The 24,978-nt window shown below is 43.8% G+C and overlaps 3 protein-coding genes across 6 annotated transcripts in view; 2 read left to right on the top strand and 1 right to left on the bottom strand.

Moving 5' to 3' along the window:
- The window catches only part of LOC125288404 (gamma-aminobutyric acid receptor subunit beta-3), a 38,904-nt gene extending 21,770 nt beyond the window's left edge, over nucleotides 1–17,134 (bottom strand). For both annotated transcript variants that reach the window (XM_048234743.1, XM_048234744.1), the window contains exon 1: nucleotides 16,846–17,134. In XM_048234743.1, coding sequence (XP_048090700.1) covers nucleotides 16,846–16,976 — 131 coding nt within the window. In that variant the 5' untranslated portion in view covers nucleotides 16,977–17,134. The remainder of the gene's footprint in view (nucleotides 1–16,845) is intronic.
- LOC125288406 (gamma-aminobutyric acid receptor subunit alpha-5-like) lies at nucleotides 763–23,125 on the top strand. Of its 2 annotated transcripts, none has more exons than XM_048234747.1 (10): nucleotides 763–1,546; nucleotides 2,202–2,286; nucleotides 2,566–2,690; nucleotides 3,795–3,862; nucleotides 4,246–4,466; nucleotides 7,599–7,681; nucleotides 14,686–14,829; nucleotides 18,229–18,381; nucleotides 18,704–18,915; nucleotides 20,656–23,125. In XM_048234747.1, exons 1-10 carry the CDS (start codon nucleotides 1,507–1,509, stop codon nucleotides 20,950–20,952), a joined length of 1,428 nt encoding a protein of 475 aa, XP_048090704.1. In that variant the 5' UTR covers nucleotides 763–1,506; the 3' UTR covers nucleotides 20,953–23,125. The 2 variants fall into 2 exon arrangements, with proteins under 2 accessions (XP_048090704.1, XP_048090705.1); XM_048234748.1 differs by lacking the exon at nucleotides 763–1,546 and adding an exon at nucleotides 1,761–2,105.
- Nucleotides 23,126–24,930: 1,805 nt separating this feature from the next.
- LOC125288407 (gamma-aminobutyric acid receptor subunit gamma-3-like) overlaps nucleotides 24,931–24,978 on the top strand; it is a 47,870-nt gene continuing 47,822 nt past the window's right edge. For both annotated transcript variants that reach the window (XM_048234750.1, XM_048234749.1), the window contains exon 1: nucleotides 24,931–24,978. This exon is cut by the window's right edge and continues 291 nt beyond it. The gene's annotated coding sequence lies outside the window, so the exon portion shown is untranslated.

Below are 24,978 nucleotides of genomic sequence, written 5' to 3'. Positions count from 1 at the left end.
CTGTCGGAAGATTCGAAATAGCCTACCAGTACAACACAATTTCAGTCAAACCATGACTACCTTTAACTTAATCTTCTTCAAAGTATCTAGTCACGTTTTGCACACGCCAAGTTCATGTCCCGGCATGTAATTTTATTGGACTTCTCAGACAGAATAGGCTATATGATTATAATAGCCTACTGTAACATTTGCTGCATCAGTGTGTAACTTGATACGTTTCCTATGAATATAGGCACGACATGACATAATTGAATACAGTCTGCTGGGTTTAGTACTTCTTCGATTTGTGCGTGTTATTGAACATATCGATTTAACATGAAATGTTGGATTAGAGGTCCCTCTTACGGCGGTCTTAAAAACTTCTTTTCCATATTCCTCACCCTCAATCTTTCTATTCCTCTCCTCTCCCCCCTTTTCCATCATGACACAGTCCCTCCCCTTTACCGTTCTCTCTCCTTATACGACACAATAAAAACCCTGGCGCTTCTTAATTTGTTCTTCTTTGTTTCTTAATATTTAGTCTACTGTATAGGGCACGGTTCATTGACAACTCCAAACTCTGAACCTGAGCTTAAATCTAACATCTGTTCATTACACCAACCATAGGTAGCAGATTCAGTGATAATGTATGCTCTTTCAAGTAACTTCTAATGTTATACCGTTAGATATAGGCTAACCTCAATAGAGTATAGGTTACCTCAATAGAGTATAGGTTCGAGAGTAACCTTCTTTCAGCTGAATCTCTTTTTCCCCTCACAGACTATGCCTATGGAGTAAAGCTGACGAATTCCCAAAGTAGGAAAACGCAAAGTAAGCAAAAATGACGTCGGGTTGAAGATGTAGGCGTTTTGCTACTATTTTATCGGATCCTGAGGATATAAGCATTCTTTCCCCTTGAATTGGACGGACCGCCCTGCCCTTCAACTCGGAAAATGCCTCCCTAAGGACTTAATAATGGCTTACGAGGCGTTGTGACGTCCCACGCGTTGAAACATATTACTCGCCACAGCATAATGAATAGTAAGAGTTGGGCGGTGGGATAACAAGAGCGACTTAATCAGCTCTGGAAGCTCCAGGGTTTTGTTTTGTGGAACGAACACTATTATAGTTAATAGAATCACTGGACGGAATAAAATAAAATAAAAAATAGGTGTAGCGCATAATGAGAGTTGCGCCGGGGGTGAAAAGGGGAAAAGTCTCTCCCGTGGAAAGGGCGGGCTGTCCGCTGTGACAGCACTGGACAACCAACTTCCAATCAAGGGTATGCTAGACAGTATTGTCTCTCCCGTGAATGCTGAGTTTATACTCGTCCCAGGCTTTGGAGAATGCGTAGCAGGACTGAGGCACGCATCACCCGCTGTGAGTTCGCAGTCATTTCTCGATTGAACAGGAACGAACAAAACAAGAGTCCTACAACCAGAGGTGAAATCAGAGCGGACAATCTCCCAGTGGCGGCGACCTACCTATACTCTCTGTGTTGCGGATTTTGAACCCCTCCTCAATGGCATGCCACTCGAGCCGGTAGCAATGGCACGAACCCACTCAGGTATGCATTCTGCTTTATAGATTAAAGGTATGTATAAATCAGTGAATGAAGTGCTCGCCACCGCTGGCTCTGTCAGTAGGTTTTCACGAAAGCTACAAAAAAAGACATTGTCCTAGACATAGTCTGCCTATGTGAAGTCATACGCAGTGGAGCATAGTAATGCTGCAAACACTTGCAGCAATCGGGAGGCTTTCTACTGCAATAATAGGCTCAAAGGCGGAATTGAAAGAAATTTAGTCAAGGACACTTGTATTGGTACCGAGCGGAAAGGGAGGCACGCATTTACCGGGTTGTTGAGTGCGCAACTGTTAACATGTTAAATGGGGTGGTCGCTTCGAGGTATAATTTTTGGTCTCATCGGGAGAAGCCAAGATGGACCTACGAAGGTGGTGAGAGGATTGAGGATATCTTAACGGACTTATGTTAAGGATCGTAGCAGCCAACACTCCAGACTTAATTGTGCACAGACTGAAATGCTTTGTATCGTGGAATTAACGTATGAGAAATTACAGAAAAATCTAGATGTTGTGGACCCTCGTACCCTCCCACGTTGATAACTGTAAGCTTTGATGACGCTCGAAATAATAGCACAGCAAAGTCAAGGCTGTTTTATGTGTCTGTAACATCTAGCACATTTCTCGTTTCCCTGTTTCAGGGCAAGATAAGGGGATGGGCTGCGTCCTCACACCGAGCCGCATCCTGGCGTCTATGCTGCTGCTGTTCGTCACCTGCCAGACTAGGTAAATCAAACTTTTCTCTCTCAACGCTTCCCATATGCTCCATTCTTACGTTTTATCACAATGTATTGATGTTTCATCTACATCTGAACACCTGATAGCCTACAGAGAACATTGCCTTAAAAAACTTTTAGAAGCTCTAAGTCTTTCATTTCAGGTTAGGGTCAAGTGTTTCTACTAGCTCTACCATAGACAGTAGGCTATTATCAAATAATTAAACATCGAATGTCTTCCGTGTATTTCATCGGTCTGTTTAAATGTAACAGCAAATGCGTTTTGTAGTTTTTCTGATACTACAGAAGAGCCCCTGAAAGAAGCTGAGGCAAATGACAACATAACAATATTTACACGAATATTAGATGGACTACTGGATGGCTATGACAACAGGCTACGTCCAGGTCTGGGAGGTAAGCAAATACATCAGCATATTTATCAGCTAGTGGCTTTGGTGTGGAGAGTTCTTAATCATACATGTAACTGTGCTTGTGTTAGCTCAAACGGGGAAATGGGTCAATAAATCACTTGCTTGATGTGATGTAGTGTGGTGTGTGTGTGAGAGAGACAGAGAGAGAGAGAGGGAGAGAGACATAGTTGTGTAAGAGAGAGTTGTGTGATAATTATTGAGAGTTATTGTTTGAGTTTGTTTTGTCTGCCTGCAAGTGTGTATGGGTAGTTATGTGGGGATGGTGTGTGGGGCATATCTAAGTGTGTGTGTTTATGCATGTGGATATGTGTGTGTGTTTTTCTGTTTGTGTGTGTGTGTGTGTGTGTGTGTGGTACACCATATGGCGCCATCTCCACATGTGCCACACACCTGGGGAAAATGATCCCAAATCACATGGAGTTAGTGCTGTTACTATCCAGCTGCACCCGTTTGGAGATGCAGAATTAGAGTGTAGCTGGCTGAGCCTCCCCCCTTTTAGAGCCACGCAATCACAGTAATAGATCAAGCTCAAAGTGAAAATGGCTCCCAATGCCAACCCACCATATATCACAGTCTTCTTCTTAAAGATCACTTCCTCCTGCAGTAACCTTGAGAGCCAATACAATGCTCTTTTCAACGCGGTAGGAAGTCCACTTTCTGCATATGCTTAAAGGACCAATATCTTGACACGATCAGAGAGAGCCCACTGTACAGAGGAGAGACAGTAAAGGGATGGGAGTGCATGCTACATCACTCTTTTCCACTCGGCCTTGGGGGTGTTTTGGCTAATTTTAGTTTGGAAAATAAAATCCTAGTAGGGGAAAATAAGGCCAAACACAAATGAAATAACACTAAAAAGCACAATGTGAAGAGGAAATTAATAGGGCAGAGACATGAGGCAACATCCAAACCAGTGCTATTCACATGGCATGCTTCTATTTCTTTCTTTCTTTCTTTCTTTCTTTCTTTCTTTTTTTCCATCTGTCTTTCTTTCCTCCTGTCTTTCTTTCTTTCTTTCTTTCTTTCCTTCTTTCTGTCTGTCATTCTTTCTTTCTTCCCTCTAACACCCATTTTCTCCCATCCACAGAGAAGGTTACAGAAATAAAAACCGATATATTTGTTACAAGCTTCGGCCCAGTCTCAGATACTGAAATGGTAAGTTGCTGGAGATAAATAATTGATGTTTTCCTTCTTTGCTGGCATTACATTATATTGTTCAATATTAAAACAGCCAAGCATAAAGAGATGTGGGCTGAGTCCAACTGTGATGGGTGTATAAACAGTCTCTATAGCAGTCTTGGGTGTCTATTATGTATTTATATACAGTAATACTTATTTATTTTTAAAAGATATGTCCTCATTTACATTTCTAGTGGAAATGTGTGATGTTGATGGAACCAATATATCCTGATATTTGAGCTAAAACCTATTATCTAAACTGGCTAAAAGGCTGAGCTGGGTGAATAATCAGCCTCATAATGTGTCATTAGTGTTGGCAAACCACTTTCTCTTACACCGCTGTCTTTTCTAACGCTCAGGAGTACACGATCGACGTGTTTTTCCGGCAGAGCTGGAAGGACGAGCGGCTTAGCTTCAAAGGACCCATGGAGAGGCTCCCTCTCAACAACCTGCTGGCCAGCAACATCTGGACGCCTGACACTTTCTTCCTCAACGGGAAAAAGTCCATCGCTCACAACATGACCACCCCCAACAAGCTCCTGCGACTGCAGGATGATGGAACACTGCTGTACACCATGAGGTGAGACCGCGTGTCTGCTCCTCAACACACTGACACACACACACACACACACACACACACACACACACACACACACACACACACATACACACACACACACACACACGCACACACACACACATGAACACACAGCCCATGTGTGGCTTATTGCAGAGCTAATTGCTGAGGGTTGTCATCCTTTACCTTTGTCGTATGCAATACACTATGGCTGAGGCTGAAGTTTGCTTTTTATGCTTCACAGGCAACATGATAAATATTGCAGGTGTATGTTCAGCAAACTAGCGGCTTGCCAGGTAGATTGAACTCAGAAAAAAATAATGATCACTGCCTTGTCCACAGCCTCTCCTAAAATGTAATATGGTTAACGTCATATTGCTTTAAAAATCATATTTCAGTGGTATGGAAATGTACTTTTACTTCATTTTCTATGAGGTGTTTTCTACCAGCGTCTAGGCAAAAGATACAAGGCCTTGATGCTGAAAAACATTCATTTTTCATAAACTCCATGGTGCATATCATAGTATCTATGTACCATCAGCAGTTTGAGACCAAATTGAAGTGCATGGAGCATTCAACGCACACTGTATCAAATGTTTTAGGGCGCAGCCTCCACAAGGTTGTTGTATGCATGACTTAGGACCTGACACTTTTGACAGACTATCATGAGGTCTTGTCTCAAGTGTTATGTCAAGCTAGAGCTGACACAATTTATGATTCGCAGCGTAGAAGAAAAAGAGGAAGAAAAAAAAAACTGTCAGCCTGAGCAGTGTCGTAGATGTGCGTGTTGTGTTGTAGCGTTGGTGTAGCTATATCAAAGCAGAGTGTGTCCCCTCAGCTGGTCAGAGAGGCTGACCTGATCGAAGGTTTGCTGATTCGGAGCGGGCGTCTGTGCGTGAGCAATGTGTGCGGCCGGCGGAGCCGTATTGCTTAGGGATGCAGTTGAACCTGAGGCCCGAGCGCGGTCGATAGCTCATATGGAGATCGGATTGACAGTGGCAGCAAACCAATTACAAATAACCTGCCTGGCCACGTCTCCAGCTCTTAATCATCTGCAGAATTGCCACGCTAATGAGAAACGGAGAGGGGATGGATACGGAACTGGACGTCCTGACTTCCCCCAGCCAACCCCTCCTCCACCACCCCCGGTCCACACACACACACAATACACAATATACACACACACACACAAACACACACACACACACACACTCACATACATTACACACACGCACACACACACACAATTCACAATAAAACACTGGGATGGACGCTGCATGTAATCAGGTGCTGCTTTGAACACCTCCAGTGTGTTTCCATTTACGGGACCAGGAGATGATAACATGCACCATCTTTCAGGAGCCACGGGCAATAAAGATCCGTCTTGTCTCATCTCATCCCGTCTCAACTGCCGAGGGCGGCGGGCTGTGCTGGCCAGCTGGCCATGGACCAGGAGATGATAACATGCACCATCTTTCAGGAGCCACGCACAAAGATCCTGCCTTGTCTCATCTCATCCTCACCCAACTGCCTGGGAGCTGAGCGGCGGATGCTCTGTGCTGGTCTCAAGGCGGAAATCACAGCAGAGGGAATAATTAACTGAGCGGGGCAAAATGTGCGGGAGCGAGTGAGAGAAAGAGAGAGAGAGAGAGAGAGAGAGGGAGAGAGGGAGAGAGACAGAGAGAGAGAGAGAGAGAGACAGAGAGAGGGAGAGAGACAGAGAGACAGAGAGAGAGAGAGAGAGAGAGGGAGAGAGAAAGAGAGAGAGAGAGGGAGAGAGAAAGAGACAGAGAGAGAGAGAGGGAGAAAGAGAGAGAAAGAGACAGAGAGAGAGAGGGGAGAGAGAGAGAGAGAGAGAGAGAGAGAGCATGCATCACGCAGATGAGATGGTGAGGAGCGCGTCACGTCTAGCCACTCCGTGAGATTAGGCGCAGAGTGGGGCTACTCCAGCAGGCGCGCGCGGCACCGCCAGCGAACACAGGGGAGAGAACAACGCCGGCTCTTTTGTCCACCACGAGAGCGAGCGAGATGAAAAAGATGTGTTGTTTTTCCTCTCGTGCCATGCCAAGACCCCCCTCCACCATAGAGCCCACCCCCCCCATACCCCACACCCTCCCCACCAACCACACACAGCTTTTTTTCCACTCAGTCTTGCTGAAAGGACATTTTCTCAGTCCACTCAATCAGCATTGTTGTGTTGGTGTTTTGCCACAGGAAGGCACTGTTCCCAAATCTCTCAAATGTCAGGCCGATAAAACCTCATATTGCCTTAATCCCCAAATGCATTCAAGACTCTGCTCTGTAGTCTATTGTGTGTGTGTGTGTGTGTGTGTGTGTGTGTGTGTGTGTTTCTGTGTTTCTGTTTCTGTGTGTGTGTGTTTTGTGTGTGTGTGTGTGTGTGTGTGTGTGTGTGTGTGTGTGTGTGTGTGTGTGTGTTTCTGTGTGTGTGTGTGTGTGTGTGTGTGTGTATGTGTGTGTGTGTGTGTGTGTGTGTGTTTCTGTTTCTGTGTGTGTGTGTGTTTGTGTGTGTGTGTGTGTGTGTGTGTGTGTGTGTGTGTGTGTGTGTGTGTGTGTGTGTGTGTGTGTGTGTGTGTGTGTGTGTGTGTGCATGTGTGCTGTGCATCGTTATTCTTCCGCTATGATGAACAATGACTACAAAATGTTTTTTCCTTTTTTTATCCAATTAGGTCATTTTTAATTGGGGGTGCTCTAGAAATCTCCTGACAGGGTGTTGTTCTCTCACTGTGAGTTGTTTGAAGGGAACTAATGTCCTCTCTGAAATGGGTCTTCAGTGAGGAGGCATACAGTACTGTTAGTCCCGGCTGCTGCTGTTGGTTCAGAAATCTATCCCATGAGCAGTCCAGAGGAATAAAAATACACTCAGGGAATGTCCAGAAGATGGCAGTGTTACATCTTTTGTTTAGAGAACAGCTGAGGACACATTGCTCAACATCTCTCTTCTGTCTTTCTTTTTTTCTGTCTTTCTTTCTTTCTTTCTTTCTCTCTCTCCATCCAACTCTTTTAGAATAGGAACATACACAAACACTGGGAAACATGACTATTCTATATCTCTCATTCTGTCTCTCCTGTTACACGGCTATTCGATATTTCTCTTTCTCATCATTGTGTTTGCAGGTTAACCATATCGGCCGAGTGCCCCATGCAGTTGGAGGACTTCCCTATGGACGCCCATGCCTGCCCCCTGAAATTTGGAAGCTGTGAGTTCCTCAGCAAGTTTGTATTTGTTGCTGTTGTTGTAGCCAAACAGGCATCCTACTCTGTCTGCATTTCCTGAACAATCCCCAGCATCAAATCTTTTCCGAGGATAATGTTTTGCAGAAGGGTCATGCATTGGGCCATGTGAATAATTCATTTTCATAGTGTTTGTGATGAATGGAAAATGCCTGGTGCACTCACAGAAATTGTTCTCTTTTTCATTGGGCATAGTAATTAGTTATTATCTTTCAGCTCTCCAAAGGCCCTATCTAGTGTCTGAAACATCATAACATAATTAGAAATGATGATCACATTCAGACACCACATAATGATTCATACAACTCCTAATGCTTTCTGGAGGAGTATTACATCTGACATACATTTAAAATATTCATATTTCCTATTTTCATTTAAACATTATCATCCAATATTTATTCACTGTCAGTCATCTTAAAACTCATGACAGCAATTGATTAATGTCACTCGAGAGAGGTCATTTCAGTTCAAACCCAGCTTATACCTGAACAGCTACAGAATACATGATAATAACAGCAAAGGCATTACGACAGTATTATTGGCAGTCAACAATGTTTTAACAATCAGAGGTGTATAGTGTTGCACCTATATGTGTACCTGCTCTACACCTGTCTTTGTATACCTGCTCTACACCTGTGTCTCTATACCTGCTTTGCACCAGCTACACTAGAAATCCCTGCTCTGTGGCCTTCCTTTGGGGTAACTCTGGGACAAGAGTAAGAGGATTGTGAGCCCACAGGTTGTGGCTGTGGTGAGACTTGAGGACAACACTGATCGCTGGCTTTATTTTAAGACGCTGCATTGGATAGCGTTCACCTACGGTACCCTAACGCTATAAATACAGACTTGGCAATATGTATAACCTATTCTTAATGGATTCGAATGGACAAACAAAGGCTTAACGATCTAGAATAGAAGGCGCTGTATTTTCTTTAGGACAAAGACACTGAGTAGGCAGTGTAAAAGAGGTATAGTAAGCTGGAGGCCATTCCTCTGGAGAAACGCTATAAGAAAACAAAGAGGCAGATTAGTATTTCATTTAGTCAGTGACACATGGCAAATTCAGGCCCATATGAGTCATTAGATTAGGTCACTGACCTACAGTTTGCTATATTTGATTTAGCGAGAGTGGTCTTATAGTCTTGGTGCTGTTCTGCATTATGCATATGGGGTAAAAGGGCAACAGAGAACAAATTTGCAAAGCTCATTCATACTCTTCCCAGAGCTTTGAACTATTTTAAGTTCAGCAAACTATGTTTCCTGCAGTTTGCAAAAAATAATCAATACATCAATTGGATTTTCTTAATGCTTGTCCTCATCAAATATCTCGATTTGGGCATGGCACATTGCCAGGAGCTTGCGGTTAGTAGAAAATGCTCTCCACTCAGCAAAGTGGTACAAAATGTGACTGATGTATTGAATGAATTGACTGGCTGGATCTGGTCCAAGTTGAGCTGTCCGCCATGGCGAATGACGATATCACAGGATTTCCCCTCCTCCCCTCCTGAGAGGTCCATGGTGCTCTCAGGACAGCGTGCGCTCTGCTGGACCCAAACTGACCTCTCCAGACTGGACTCCCCCCGCACTGGCACCGCACCCTTACAAACTGTGAAGAGGTTCCTAGAAAGTGCCGTGGTCCAGTTACATCACAGAAGACCACGGCCGTGCTATTATGTCATTTATGATGCTCGCCGGCATGTTATGATGATATAAGCCCACTGGTTGGCTTAGCTGGGGTTTTAGCCGATTGTGAAGGAAGGGTCTGACCATGCTTACGCAGACGTGGCTGGACACTTCTCATTGGGTCATGTCAGATGACAATCTCACAAGGGATTGTGGGACATTATAAACATCATCTATCATGTCATACCCTATTGTTTCATATTGCCTCATGCATGCATTCATTCATTCGTTCATTCGTTAATTCATTCAACCTTTATTTATTCTCGGGGGTTCATTGAGGCTAGTCCTCATTTCATTTTCAGTGAAGCCTAGATTACAGTACAATAAAACAACAAAAGAAATGATCGATAATAATTGTAGTGAAAAGTATAGGCCTGCAAATAAAACAAAAATAAATAAATAATAAGATAGATACATTTGTAGAGGGGAAGCATTCTTGCTGTATGGTATTATCAGACAAACAGTGTAATTGTTCTGAGGAATGTCATATTTGTGCCTCGTAATGTCCACTAACTGCAGGTGTTCTCAGTGGTGTGCGACAGATAGTGTTCCCTGGAGGATAGATGGCATTTCTTTACATCCATCTCTCTAAGACACATTTGGGATTTCCTCATCATGATTTCTGTCCCATTGAAGCAAATAAGTAAATACCCAGCCGTCCCTGAGATTTTATCTTGCACAGACTAGCTGGCAAATAAAAATAAAAAATACTCCTAGTGTTAGTTATGGATTGTTTGGAGAACTGACAAAGGTAATGGACATCCCATGTCTATGGTAACCCTCCCTCAATACTGTAAGAACTGTGTGCTAAATGGCAAATCAGATAAATGACCTTTGTTTCTGTTAGTATGCCTTCAGTATGCTTTCCGTACAAACATTTTGATAACTTGTCTCATTTCAGTTGCATGGTCTCATGGATTTGCCATTACGTGCTGTCTTGGAATTAATCTAGGGCACTAGCCACAAATAATAAAATTGAGTTAGAGATACAGGACTTTTAGGAAATCTGTTATTCATACATGTTTCATCCCAAGGGCTATTATGCAGACTTACATCAGGAGTAAAACCTTGGGGAAAGGCGAAGAGAGAGAAAGAGCTATTTATAATTTAGGGTTTTGGCTTACGCCATGTTATGAATACACACACACAGATGTCAGTGCTGCTTCTAATAGTTCATAAATTGTCAAAGGAAAACTTTAAAACTGTACACAAAAGATTCCAGACTATTATGTTCAACTTTTATCACAGTTCACGTGTGAATTGGAGCTGAACTGTGATGCTGTAACACTTCTCGTTACAATTGATAAAAATAGCAAAGTTATTTATGAATGATAACTCAATCATGATCTAATTATGTCCCTAAATTGTTATTTAATAATTGTATTATACATTAGGAGATTTGTATTGAGTAAACATCCAAATTAGCATACAATGCATAATTGAAATGCCTAGTGGAAGCAGCAGTATTGTCTGTCTGATAGTTGTTAAATATGTATTTAATACTCAGCTGTGCCACAGTTTAAAATAGTCTACATGTTGGTAGTTACATGCTAGGATTTATATATGCTTTAATGTAGCATTTAGTAATGTGTATAAACCATTACTAGCCTATTTGAATATGATGATTTAGTAGCTGTCATAAACTACTATCATAAGCACCTTGCATGTTTCCCGGCATACAGCAAAGGATTCTGTGGTATTTTTGTCCATTTTGCTTATACAGTAGAATTTGGCTGCTCAGGAGTTGTAAGCCTGAAACACTCTTCAGTTGGATTTATATTTAACAAAATTAAAAATGTCTATTAGTTAATATGAATTTAGATAATGATAAAACAACAAAAAGGGCCAACATTTTGTATTCCTCAACAATGACACTTGCCTTTCATTGACATTGATCACAGTTCATGCCTTATTTTGTTCCAGCAAGCAATTTACTATGTTAAAGCAGTTTTAACTGTGAATGTATATTTGCTATGGAAGATGTTTGGTCAAAATCACAACAGAAGTTAAAGAAACTGTGAGGTTAAAGAAATCAGGATAAACAACAATGACTGTCGTTGGAATAGAAAACTTTAAAGGAGTTGGTCCTGTGTGTACAGTAGTTGGCGAGGAGGCGGAGGAAGTGCAGCAGCTTGTGTGTCTATGCCACAGTGCAGGCGAGAGGACTTACGGGAACCAATTAGTCTAAAGCCCCTTTCATGGGGCCTGTTTGAGGCGGGAAAGTTGTGCCGTTATCCCGCCTCACAGTTCTGTTTAAAACAGAGTGTCACTGTGTGTGCGTGCGTGTGTGTGCGCGTGTGTGTGTGTGTGTGTGTGTGTTTGTGTCGGAGGGTTGCTATTAGGAGGTTCTGGAGGTAGTCACAGAGCTGTGTATTCCCAGAAGTGTCTATGTAAAAGGGACAGCTGGTGAAGCCATACACAACTGTGTGTTGTCAGATGACAGTCAGGTCAACATGAAGCACACTAGCTTTGGGGCCAAACAGCAACAGTGCAAGAGACTGCAAAAAAGTTCCCCCATCATCTTTTTGAAAGTACCAAGCCGGCTATTCTTTATGTCTGTGTTGTATGTTTGGTGCATTCAAGAAACCTCAGAATCCAAAATGGCTGACCTGATATGTTCTAGCTTCAATATCAATGTGTTGGAGCCATATATAAAGACAACAACACAATGATGAGTCATCAGTGGATTTTCCTTTCATCCGATGGGTATCAATAATTATGTTTAACTTTTTAATGGTTCATTTTGACACACTGGCTTTCCATGCATCTCCTCAAACAGCTTCATGGCTATGTAGAATACTATGTAAGAGTGATCAAATGACACATCTCAAGTGAGGGATATTATTTTTTCTGGGTCTCTGAGTTGTAACTCTGAGTTTAAGTGGGTTTTCTTAATGGTGATGTAGTGGGCTCTCTATTTAAAATGGGCTTAACAAGTCAGTGGGGGAGTGGTGTGGTGTCTAATCCACTGGGTAATCACACCAGCTAAATCTTTAGTGTAAGGATGTCCCACACCCCCACTACACACACTCGAACATGCATGCACAGACACACATTTAAGCATGCGCACACACACACACACACACACACACACACACACACACACACACATAACACACACACACACATACACATAACACACACACACACACACTCTCTCTCTCTCTCTCTCTCTCTCTCTCTCTCTCTCTCTCTCTCTCTCTATCCACCTATTTACATTGTTTATTTTTGCTAAGAGGTGTAGCCTCTAAGCCTGAGAGGTGTAAAATACAATGGAGAGCCATGATGACCATCAAACTGGACATTAAATAAATAATAAAACATATTTATCCTATTTTTATTCATTGTGATCTCTGATGTTAGAGCTACCCTTTAAAAAAGAGAAAAAGTCCGCTTCAACCAGGGTGTTCTGCTCCCACTTGTTTTTATTTTTCGTGATGTTTCGGGTAAGGGTGATTACCAGAAACATCACGAAAAATAAAAACAAGTGGGAGCAGAAAACCCTGGTTGAAGCGGACTTTTTCTCTTTTTTTCTGGTCGTTTGTTTGTCCTGCTCCCAGGTCAGACATTTGGATGTGCGGACTTTAAAACGTACTCTTAGAGCTACCCTTTAAGAAAAGTTTCAGTTTCCAAACAAGTTTAATAACGCTTGAAGAGTTGCCCACATCTACTCTTTAAACTGCAGCAGTGTTGATCCCACAGAGCATAATGGCACATTTGAGCAAAGTTACAGGCAACAGCCAACCACTGCCTGTCCGTGTGTCCATGGGGCCATTTGGGTTTGGTCAGTCCCCAACCCACTGCCCCACCCTCTCCCCCACGAGCCCCAGCCCCGTCTGTCATATGGGGGGTGGGGGGGCTCACACTCAGCTCAGCATTCTGGGTCAAAGGTCACGATGACTGTCAGCTCTAATCACAGGCTGGGCGATTAGTGGCTCTCGGCCAGAGATTCGCACGGCCTCAGCACAAAGATCACCCGCTGACTTGTACACACATACTCTTTTTCTCTCTTCTTTTTCATCACTCTATCTATCTCTCTCTTTTATATAAATGTATCTCCCTTTATTATTTCCCCTCTCTCTCACCCTCTCACTGGCTATCTTTCTGTTTATCATCCTCTCTGTGTCTTGCCTTCTCTTCTCTCTCTCCTTATTTGTCATTCCAAATCTCTTCATTTTCTCCCTCTATCTCTCTATCATCCTCCCTTTCTTTCTTTTCTTTTTATCCCCCTCTTTTCCCCTCATTATCTCTCTGTTTGTCTCTCTCTATATATATATATATTTCCCTCTTTCTCTCTCTCCAATGTATCTGTTTGATATACCGTGCCATGGCACAGAGGCTACTGTCTTGTCTAATTTAGATTTAAGGGACACATCTACTGTAGACTGATATAGCCATCAACTATTTTTTTAAGCACCAGTCCAATATGCGTTCGCTTTGGCTTGCTAACCCAGGCCAACAGACTTCATCTTTTGAGTTCATCTTTTGGGTCACAAAGATGCTTCTAAAAAGTCACTCTCCTACAAATATTTACCCATGGAGTTATCTACCTCCAAAGGTGACAGCCTTGTACAGTACTCTTCCAGACTGGCAGAGTCTCTGAGGTACTTGGCAGCTAAATCTTTAACGAAAACTTCAAAGACTTAAAATGTTAACTACTGCCAAGGATTCGACGATAAACAATATTTTATGGGCCGAGGCCAGGAGAGGACCCCTGGACAAGGACCAGGAGTTGGTCTTCGTGTCTGATTTATATCGATGCAAAAGTCTTTATTATTTCATGAAAGCCTTTGCATCTTTAAAAGGAAGATGTCTCTGATCAGGAGTGAAGCTAAGTTTGAATGGCATCTACAGTAGAGCCAAAAGTCCGAGAGTACAGAGGTAATTGTTGTAGGTTGACCTACTGTGTGAGTTCTGCCAACAGTTCTCCAAAATGGGTGATGTGACTGATTTGATTTGTAACTGTTTATGTCTTCTCTTTAAATAGAGGCATTGTTTGTTCTGTGATTTTGTACAGTAGTCTGTGCTTTAGATTCCAGTGTGCTTCTATATACAGGTATATTTAACTTTTGAGAATGCAACATGGACAAGAGAATGCTAAAGGCTAACATTCCTATCTCCCTCTCTCTCTCTCCCTCTCTCTCTCTCCCTCTCTCTCTCTTCCCTTTGTCCCCTTCTGTCACCTCTCTGTGATCCCTCCATCTCTCCTTTTCTGTCCCTACCCCACTCTCCCTGTTCCTCCCTCTCCTGCCTTCTGCACCCCACTACTTTCTCTGTTTGTTTCCAGATGCTTATCCAATCTCTGAGGTGGTCTACATTTGGACCAAGGACTCCACTACGTCTGTGGTGGTAGCTGAGGACGGCTCGAGGCTTAACCAGTACCACCTGATCGGTCAAACCGCTGGCACAGAGAATATCTACACCAGCCGAGGTGAGACAGTCACCATGCCAGGTGGCACTCCAGGTCACATCACATAGTAATAGTATTGATTGATGCAGTATTAATCCCTGCCTAAGACCTAAGGTCTCCACTGCACTGTAGCTTGGATGTTATTCCTCATTTTTGTAAGTCGCTTTGGATAAAAGCGTCTGCTAAATAAATACATGTAAATGTATGTAAGTAATGGGGTCCATGACACTGCCGCGAGCTGTTATGAAAATGCAGGACAATTCCAATTGCAATTGCAATTCCAGTGTTGTACTACACAGAGCTGAAGTAAAAGAATCAGCCACACCAGCTGCAATTTGGTACTGGACTGCATCAAAAAACACTTGACTGGGCAGCCCCACACATTTGACAATATGCTTCATGGCAACTTGTCATCAGTATGTGCAATGTTTCCCCATTAGGAAGAACAGATGGTCCAGGTGGCACTGAATTAGGGGAAAAAAACCCTTCCAGCCGAAAGCTAGCTTAAAGGCAATATTTGTCAGAATGATGAGTTAAAAAAAAACTCTCAAACTAAGCATGCCACGCGCACGTGACAAAGCATTTTAATCAGTCCCATTCACCCACACATGTAATTGTCCCCCCCCCTATTCCCAAGCAATAGTAACCCAACATAATGCTGTAATCTTCGAGCGCTTGTGCAGGGAGAGGCGTTCGAGTGCGAGGGAAATATCATGTCCGGGGCCTTGCCAGCTGTCCTGGTGTGGAGCCTGCAGGAACAGCAAACAACACTTATCCCTGTCCTGAGCCGCTGGGAAACTAGGGTTAATCCGCGCCGACGCTTCCATCAGGGCCCCACTCCTGTGTTTTGCATAAGAGGACCCGCGACACCGAGGCCCGCCATTGGCCAGAGCCCCCGGGCCACGTGGGGCCGAAAGGCATCGGCTTAATTCTCTTATGTAAATCACGGAGAGGGCCCTCTAATACGCTCCCACTACCAACCGCCACCACCACCACTACCACCACACCCACCACACCCACCACCACCACCACCACCACCGCCTGCTGCTGCTGCTGCTGCTATGCTGCTTGCTTGTTACTGGGGCTTCTGCTGCTATGCTGTCGCCGGCCGCGGGTTGCTGTGGGGATGGTTATTAAAAGTGTGGATTTCTCCACCGCGCTGCCTCGCAAGCGATCAAAAAAGGGGGGATGGGGGAAGGGTGGTAGATGGAGGGCGAGATGAGAGATAAGACAGACAGAGAGAGAGATAGAGAAAGAGAGAGAGAGAGAGAGAGAGACGGACAGAGAGATGTATATGCCGTCCGCTCTGGTGTCACTTAACCTCCAACCCATTAACGAGGAATGAGTCCCACAATCTCCCTCGGATCATAGATAAGGCCCTAAACCCAGAACGTTAAGTCAAGCACAGGATACGTTAAGCCTTCTCCAGCTACGCTCCGTGCTGTCAGGCTCATTCAGTAAGAGCATTTTTCCCCCCTCGTCTTCTTTGCTACTGCTAGCTGCGTCCAACCTGTGGCACACATTGCCATCTGTTACTGGGTTTAGAGTGTCTTGTGGCATGACAAGGACCTGGCCAAGCCATTGGCTGCCAAACCTGCCCCAGGACCACTAAGGGTCTGGTGCTCAAGTGGACGGCCCGCAGTCCTAAAAGAAGAAGCCTAATTATAGGTGCAATCCCTCTTTGCTAAATCAAGACGAGATTAACCCAGGCTCAGTTGCATGTACATGACATGACATCCTTTCCATTCACTAAATATACCAAAACCCTACTATAAATACGAATGCAGCATGCACTTGGCATCTTGTCTGCGTTGCCTGATTTTCACTTCCGTTCCAAACAAAGTACTTCACCGTTCGCTAGACCCCATTTCTGTTTTGTCACTCTGCACTTTATTGCATTCTGTTGCACTAGCCCTGCTACAACCCTGCTACAACATTCCTTTGCTGTATTTTCTAGCACAACTTTCTGCCCTACAATTGAATGCCTACTGTATGCACACCATACAGTATCTTTCCTATGGAAGTTGTCACACTCACCAGTTGACAAGCATGGCTGCGTTGTTGTCGGCAATGAAAGGAAGTTCCCCATAGACACTCCAAAATCCTTGCAGTAAAATCCACCAAATGATCATGTTCAGTCTTTTTTTCCGAGGCTCATCCAGCTCCATGCATCAAAGGCAAAAAGTCCAGGCGTGGTGGCGGTGGTAGAGGAGTAGGGCGCTTTCCCCTGGTCTCTGCCAGTGCAGGGCTACGAGGCGGTGGACTTGAGTCATGGGTGCCGTGGACCGGGCAGTAGCCTCTCCGCTCGAGACATGTCGCCGCTCCTCTCTCGCTCAGGGTTTTTTTTTTCTTTTTTTTTCTCCCTCCTTCTTCTTTTTCGTGCTCGGGCCGAGGTGGGGTTGGGTTTGGGGTGGGGGGGGATAGATGGGGTGGGGTGGCGGGGAGGGGAGAGTTTCCCTCCTCTCGGAACGATCGCGAGCTTCTCTGCTGGGCAGGTCAGCCCCCCTCCATCACACTCCGGGGGTGCCTGGAGATTTTGTCGGCCGGCCGGGGTGTTGTTTCGGAGTAGTGGGCTAGCAAGCGAGCGAGCCCCCCCCCCCTCAGCAGCTTGTACTTACCTACCTTGAGGTGAGCGAGTATGGCCTGACGGGAGAGACAAGGGACTGGACGGCTCGCGAGCCCTGCTGACGACAGGACGCAGATTGTGACAAGGGATTAGCGAGCTACAAAAATCGGATTTTGCCCAGAGAAAGCATCAGTCATCAGTGGATTTGCTGTCGTTTATCAGACTCGGCAGTGGGGAAGCTAGAAAGGATTTTTTAAAAGCTTCAAATGCAATCTTCAGTTGGTTAACAGGATATTATGTTTTTTCTCTCTCTCTCTCTCTCTCCTCTTTTACTCTTTCTCCCTCTATCTCTCTCCCTCTCTCTCATTCCCCTCATCTTTTTTTACCGCTGAAGATTTACCTCCTGCACACACTGTCACATTACTGAGTGTGAAGCAAACACGTGTCAAGTGAGGAGGAAAAAAATAATCTATGATTAGTTTCGCTGCTTAGCTTTTTAAATTAATTATTCCTGTGCCATTGTCATTTCTTCTTAAGTTTAAGTCAAGTCAATGTGTTTATTTCCATTCCACTATTTATTGTCAAAATTAAGCTGTAATTCAACAACAATGGAAGCAAAAAATTTCATTTGTCAATACCAATATTAAATAAATAAAACATACATGGTTCTGAAATATAAAAATGTCCAACCATTAATGTGAAGTTATCCAAAAACCCTATTTCATGATACAATACTTCCCAATTTTAAAATAGTTTCCCTTCAAACTTCACAGAAGTGGGTAAACCCTCTGGATGGCCGTGCAGTCCATCTGATTAAAACTCCTCCTGACCCAGTCCTGCTCTGTCTCTCACAGGTCAGTACACAGTGATGATGGCCCACTTCTACTTGAAGAGAAAGATTGGCTACTTCGTCATCCAGATCTATATGCCCTGTTTCATGACGGTCATCCTGTCTCAAGTGTCCTTCTGGCTCAACCGAGAGTCAGTGCCAGCAAGGACCGTCTTTGGTGAGACAATCACATTATTATGCCAAATATGGAGCGCTGCTGAACTTGTGCTACTAAAGGATGCTGTTGACAAAATGCAGAGATGTTGCTTTATGTGGATGTCTGTGTTTGTGTGTGTGTGTGTGTGTGTGTGCCTGCGTGTGTGCGTGCGTGCATGTGTGTGTGTATGTGTGTTCCTTTTGGCAGGATGAGTTGTCCAATTCAGCGAGTTGTCCATTTACAATTCAGTTAGTTTAGAAATAGTCTCTGTTCAGTGTTACATGCTTCAACTCTGCTACTTGGGTCAGTATGCAGACTGATTCCCCCTGTACTCACCTTACAGGTGTGACCACAGTACTGACCATGACCACGCTCAGCATCAGTGCCCGCAACTCCCTCCCCAAGGTAGCCTACGCCACCGCCATGGACTGGTTCATCGCCGTGTGCTACGCATTCACCTTCTCTGCGCTTATTGAGTTTGCCACAGTCAACTACTTCACCAAGAGGAGCTGGGCCTGGGATGGCAAGAAGGCCATGGAGGCACAGCATCCCAAGGTCAGCAGGACACTTAGGCATGGATGTGTGGTTCAGTGGCCACTGCAGGCTATATATGGTATGCAGTATATCGGCTGCCTGGGTTTGCTTTATTATATTCTGCTCTGTTATTCAAAGTATTTAGTTTATGTTGTTTACTTTTTTCATTCTTTTAATTTATTCTTTAATGTTCATTAACCTCATTGACCTCAACTGGGAAAGTACTTTGGTGGAACTCTTAAGTTCAAACATTGAATTCCAACTATTACTAGTTAAAACTACAGCCTGTGTTGTATACGTGTACACATCTGGGTCCCATGAAGCAGACTCTCTGCTTGAGGGTTTGCAAAGAGCTGAGAAAAGTGTGTAAAATCGTTTTTGTGGGGTCTGATATTGTTTTGTCTCTTTGGAAAAGAAACTCGTAAGAGAGTTGCAGAGGAATGTAGAGAAAAGGGAAGAAGCACAGTAGCTAATAAAATGAGAACACCTGGTGTAGGTTAAATCAGGAGGAATGGATGCGATAGTCCCACAGAAGCATTTGACATACTATGTGTATGGCAGTTACATAAATTGCAAGTAAGGTTAAAAGCACACAAGGTCTTTGGTGCGCACGCACGCACGCACGCACGCACGCACGCACGCACGCACGCACGCATTCTTGGTTTGTTAGACTACTTTAAGTGAGGGCCTTTAGCAGCACTGTAATAACATACAGGGCATTGATTGATTGTCTGTCATTGTGGGCCGCATGTTAATTTACAGCGGCTACACACATCTTCTGGGATTACACTGCATGGGTATCATCTCATCGCCACAGAACCCGTGCCACTGATTAAATGCCACCCAGACGCTTCGCAATATTACAGTGTGGGTCAGTTGACAAGCACTCCGTATTAATCACCATGGCTGTAGTGTCATAATTTATGGATTGGTGACCTTGGCATACTTTTCAAATAGCAGTTCTCAAACGCTTAAAAATACGACCTCCAGTTTCTCCATGTTACAGTAAATAGGTGGTGGGGTGATGCTGGGCTGTGAATGCTGGCGGCTGCTGCATGTTTTTGGAGTGGAACTGGTACTGGTTTTGAACACCACTGTGGAAAAATAAAAGTGTTCTGAGGAAAAAATGGGGCAGTGATAATGATACTGAAGGATTAAAGAAGGAAAGGACAAAACCTACACACATCCACACACACACACACACACACACACACACACACACACACACACACACACCAATCCCTTTGTTTAGTCTGTGTAAGGTTGGGAAATGAAAGTAATAAACATCATTGAAATAACAGTAGAACAGGAAAAACACTACACAACGGCTTTATGAAAGAAATGTTTTTGTGTTTTTTTTCTACTTTAAAACCAAATGCCATGGCCTCCATCCATGGCAGGTTAAAATAGCAACAGCGTCTGTGTGTGTGTGTGTCTGTGCATGCTTGTGTGTGTGTCTGTGTGTGTGTGTGCATGTGAGGAAATGTGTTTGTATGAGAGAGAGAAAAGAGAGAGTATATGAGTTCATGTTCATGTGTGTATGTTTTCAGTGTGTGTGTGTGTGTGTGTGTGTGTGTGTGTGTGTGTGTGTGTGTGTGTGTGTGTGTCTGCATGTGTTTGCGTACGTGCATGACAGCGCAAGTAGTGAGAAGAAAAGTGGCCTTCTAGTGACTTTCAAACGGCCTCCTCTGCTTATAAATATGATATTCAGTCAGATCTACCCTTTGTCTCCTCCTGCCCAACCCCCCCAACCCACTGCAGAAGCGAGACCCCTTAATGCTGTCCAAAAAGCCCAACAACGCGTGCTCCGCCGGGGTCAACTTCACGCCCAACCTGACCAAAGACGTGGCCATCTCCACCATCTCCAACAGCACCACCATCCAGATGCGTGCGGCCGAGGCGCGCGAGCCAGACCCCAAAAAGACATACAACAGCGTCAGCAGGATCGACAAGATGTCGCGCATCATCTTCCCCGTGCTCTTTGGGACCTTCAACCTGGTGTACTGGGCCACCTACCTCAACCGGGAACCCGTCATCAAAGGGGCCATGTCGCCCTAGAGAAGAATGCTGCTCTGTCTTGTCAACATCTACTCTCTCCTCTCAACCCGAACACACACACACACACACACACACACACACACACACACACACACACACACCATATTACCTTAGAATTTGTGACCAGGATCATGGATGACGTGGAGCTGATGCTTTCTGATCATCTGTTCATATGTCCATACGTTCATGCATTCACCTCTTCATAATGGGAGATGGACTACCATGTCCATAAAGTATTTTGCATGATAGAAGCAGAAAAAAAGAAGAACAAAACTGAAATACAGTTGCCATGTATGCCTTGACAATTTCTACTGTATAATCCCCTTGCTTACTTTTCATATAAATGTCGCCATTGCCATTGAAGTCCTTTCCACCTCCCTTGTACAAACAAACAAACAAACAAACAATTTTTTGTTTTGGGAAAGAAAACAAAACAAAGCATCCCATCCCAAATCTGAGGCAAAAGAAAACAGTTTGATTTACCCTCTTTTCATTTGAGACCACCTAATCATGAGAAAAAAAAACAGACTGAATGCTATGCAAATCTATGTCAACATATTCTCTCATATTAATGCAATATGCAATAAAGGATTGAGGAACCAAAACATGATTTTCAAAGGGCTAATGAGTCCTCTTTTGCCAAACACAGACTAATTGGCTGTCAGTCAAATCAGAAGAGCGTTGCACGGCAGTGCCCCCTAATCTTGTGTCCCTAATCTTGTGTTGTTTTTAAAGCTTTGTTTCCAAACCCAGTTTTTTGACTTCTCTGGGGTCTTTTCTACATGTGGTGTATAAATAGAATGACTTATGAGGTCCAGACAAATGTTTTTCCCCAAGTATGTGAGAGTCCATTACCGATAGCAAGAGGTGGGCTTGTAGTTGAAATCTCACATCTCCAGTTAAGTATTAGATACTCCCTTGTGTGAAAGAAATAATAATAATTCAGAATTGGCTCTATGGATTTTAATACATATACACAGTACCTGTGGCCCAGAAATCAATGTTAATCATACATTATTGTTTGGTTTGGTTTCCATGCACTTGTTTTAATAATGCTTACATGTTTCAGCTCTTGTTACATTTTATGGTTGAAGAGAATGATGAGTTAGACTTAGGAGAGCTATTTGCAACTTCTTACTTCGCTCCATGTTTGGACACATTTCTTATGACTCAGATGCTCATTAAGGAAGGATTTTTTCACTCATTGTACATTGGCATTAATTTATCACCTTAAGTAATTGTTAAGTATACATACAAGACTCTTTTTTCTTATTGAATTCTGGACTTAATTGCACAGTGTGCACATGTTTCAAGAGACGAACACCCATTGGGGAGAAACAAGCATGGACAGCTTTTTGCTATTTGCAATGCTACGAGACCAAGCGGAAAAATGGGGGCGAATCAAACTGAGTGATTTCCTTTGGCTCAGGAAACAAGCAGCAGGTTTCGCCAAAAAGGATCAAACTACCGCGATCATACACAACAATGCTACCTTTTGAAAGGAACCCAACCACCACCACCACCACCACCACCACTACTACCATGGTTGGACGTGTGCGCTGTTGACAGCCAGCTAATTGCGCTTTGATGCCTGACTTTGGACTCTTGCCACTGGGATTGCTCTTCCCTGACCTCCCCCTCAGTGCAAGGCTCCCTCTGAAGGCCTGGACCGCACGGCTAACAATCCCTTATAAAGTCTATAGAGATGCCTCTCCTTGCTGTCGGGATTATGGAAGAACTTTGATGAGCCCATTGATGATTTGCTTACTGCTGAAATACAATGCTTTCTATATTTTACATTATTGACCTCTTTTTTTCCACATGTATATGGATGTATTTAGAGACTTTTTAAGAGAACTGGTGCTCCTCCCTAATAGGAGGAACACCTGCAAAAAGCACATGAAACTGACTGATCGATTCAGCAAAGCAGACTCGTCCACTGCATCAGAAATGTAACTAATGTAACCACCTCTTGGACCAATATGGATGGACCATATCCCAGCATTCTTTGTTCCAACCCGGATACTACTGCTACAACAAGAGCTTTCAAAGGAACACAGTGTGTAATGTATGCGAGGGAAAAAAAAAAGATTTTGATGACTGGACAGCAAACCAACTGTAAAGATTTCATTAAAAGCATCATGTACCTAAAGCAATAAATCCATGCTTGATATATGTGAGCATGAAGTGTTTGCATGTTAGATCACAAAATACATGACCTGCATTAGTATAACAGATTTTCACACAGTGCAACATACACCATAATCAGGATTCCAATACAGTTTTCACCAGGATCATCTTATGGATTAATCCTGTGGAGAATATTCTAAAACCTGGTGGTGGTCCGGGATGTTTCTAGAAAAGAGCCATAATGTTAGTGTATTACTGTCCAGAATGTCAAGTTTATGTGCTGGATTGAATTGGTTCCGGATGTGACTGTTGCTGTTACTGTTGCTGCTGTAACATCCCGATACGTGAGAGAGAGAGAGAGAGAGAGAGAGAGAGCTGTCGCTGGTCCTGATGGCTCACTGGATTACCAGCTGGGGGTTGGGTGGGTGGGTGGGGGGTAACCAGGGACGTGGCATCCCGCTGCGATGTGGGAGGACTCCGCCTATCCCAACAGCCTCCGGGATGGTAGCCACATCTGGTGTGCAGCTGTTTCTCAAGGATTTGGTGCTGCTTAAGTTTCTCTCTGCATCCCTTCCCCCTCCCCCCACCCCAGGGTGCCCACGCCTTCCTCCATTTTAAGCCGCCCCTGATGATGCCAGCTCCCATACGGCAGCCATTTTTGATTAGTGATCTTGACAAGTTGGAAAAGCACTATGTGTCTGGTCCTGTTGGCCAGTAAAGATGATTACTAGCCTCTGTCCTCAGTGTTATAATAGCTGCCAGAGTTAATCTGAGATTATATAATTCATACTCTGTTGCTACAGGTAAATAACCATACAGTACACGTACATTTATTAAGTAACTATTGCTATCAACAAGTGATTAAATGTTTTCAATGGTGATGAGGGCTCTCTCTCACCATACGTAGGAAAACGTTCTTGGCAAAGCAGTAGGTGCAATTTCACATTTTACCACATGATGGTGCTCTGTTACTCTGGCATCGCTTGCACTTCCTCACAGTTGGACGTTACAGTCAAAGTCCAGTAGATTGAAGACCACAAGGGCGCGACTTCTGGTTTCCGGATAGAAACCCCCCGGTTATATAGCAGATTTGTATTAACATTCCCATTGCACACTGTGCTGTCTTCATACATCTGTGGAACTTGTGTAAGTAACATTGGTCTTATTTGCATCATGCTCTCCCACAACTGCACCAGATCAGAGTTGAACTTTTGTTCAACAGTTTCTCATAAAAAAAATGTGACGGAAAATCTTAGTTTTGACAGTTAGTTCAGATAGTGAACGCACTATCCAGCTGTTTAAAGAAGTAAAACAAAACGTCACCAGAATACTTCCATTTCGACCCCAAACACCTGTTGCCAAGGATAGGAAGAGTTAAAGCTCAGCAGCCATTTAACTAAATATCGAGCAGTAGCCTATCAAAGTCTATTGAAATCGGTCCAGAATATGCTTCTTTCAGTTCACAAAGGCATGCATTTCAGTGGTATTCCAGCGACGGTAAAAAAAACAACAGCAACAAACATTGTAAATGTTTGTGCTAGTGCTGAAAGGGGTGTGTGGAATCTTTCCTGACGCAGTCGGTCTAATTGGTGGCTAATGTGAAATGTTATCAAATGAAGAAGTATAATTGGCATCAGTCCAAGAGGTTGTTTACGGTGAAATCTTCACAGTACTTAGTTTGGACCATCGTATGTGCATCTTCAAAGTGGGTAAGTGACTGCTGTAAGGATTGTTAAGAAAGAGAAAATGGTATGGACCAGAAGGTATTCTCAAGGGAGTTCAATTTGGAGGCGGATGCCCAACTGTACCTACATGAACGTCATCATATCACTTCCAAGGCTGCTTTGCGCATCTCTCATGCACTAGAGGATGTGGTTTGCTAGTTAAGACATTTTT

The sequence above is a fragment of the Alosa alosa genome, chromosome 23, assembly GCF_017589495.1.
Source record: "Alosa alosa isolate M-15738 ecotype Scorff River chromosome 23, AALO_Geno_1.1, whole genome shotgun sequence".
NCBI lineage: Eukaryota > Metazoa > Chordata > Actinopteri > Clupeiformes > Clupeidae > Alosa > Alosa alosa.
The sequence above is the reverse complement of the archived record's forward strand: the minus strand, read 5'-3'. Positions and strand labels throughout refer to the sequence as shown.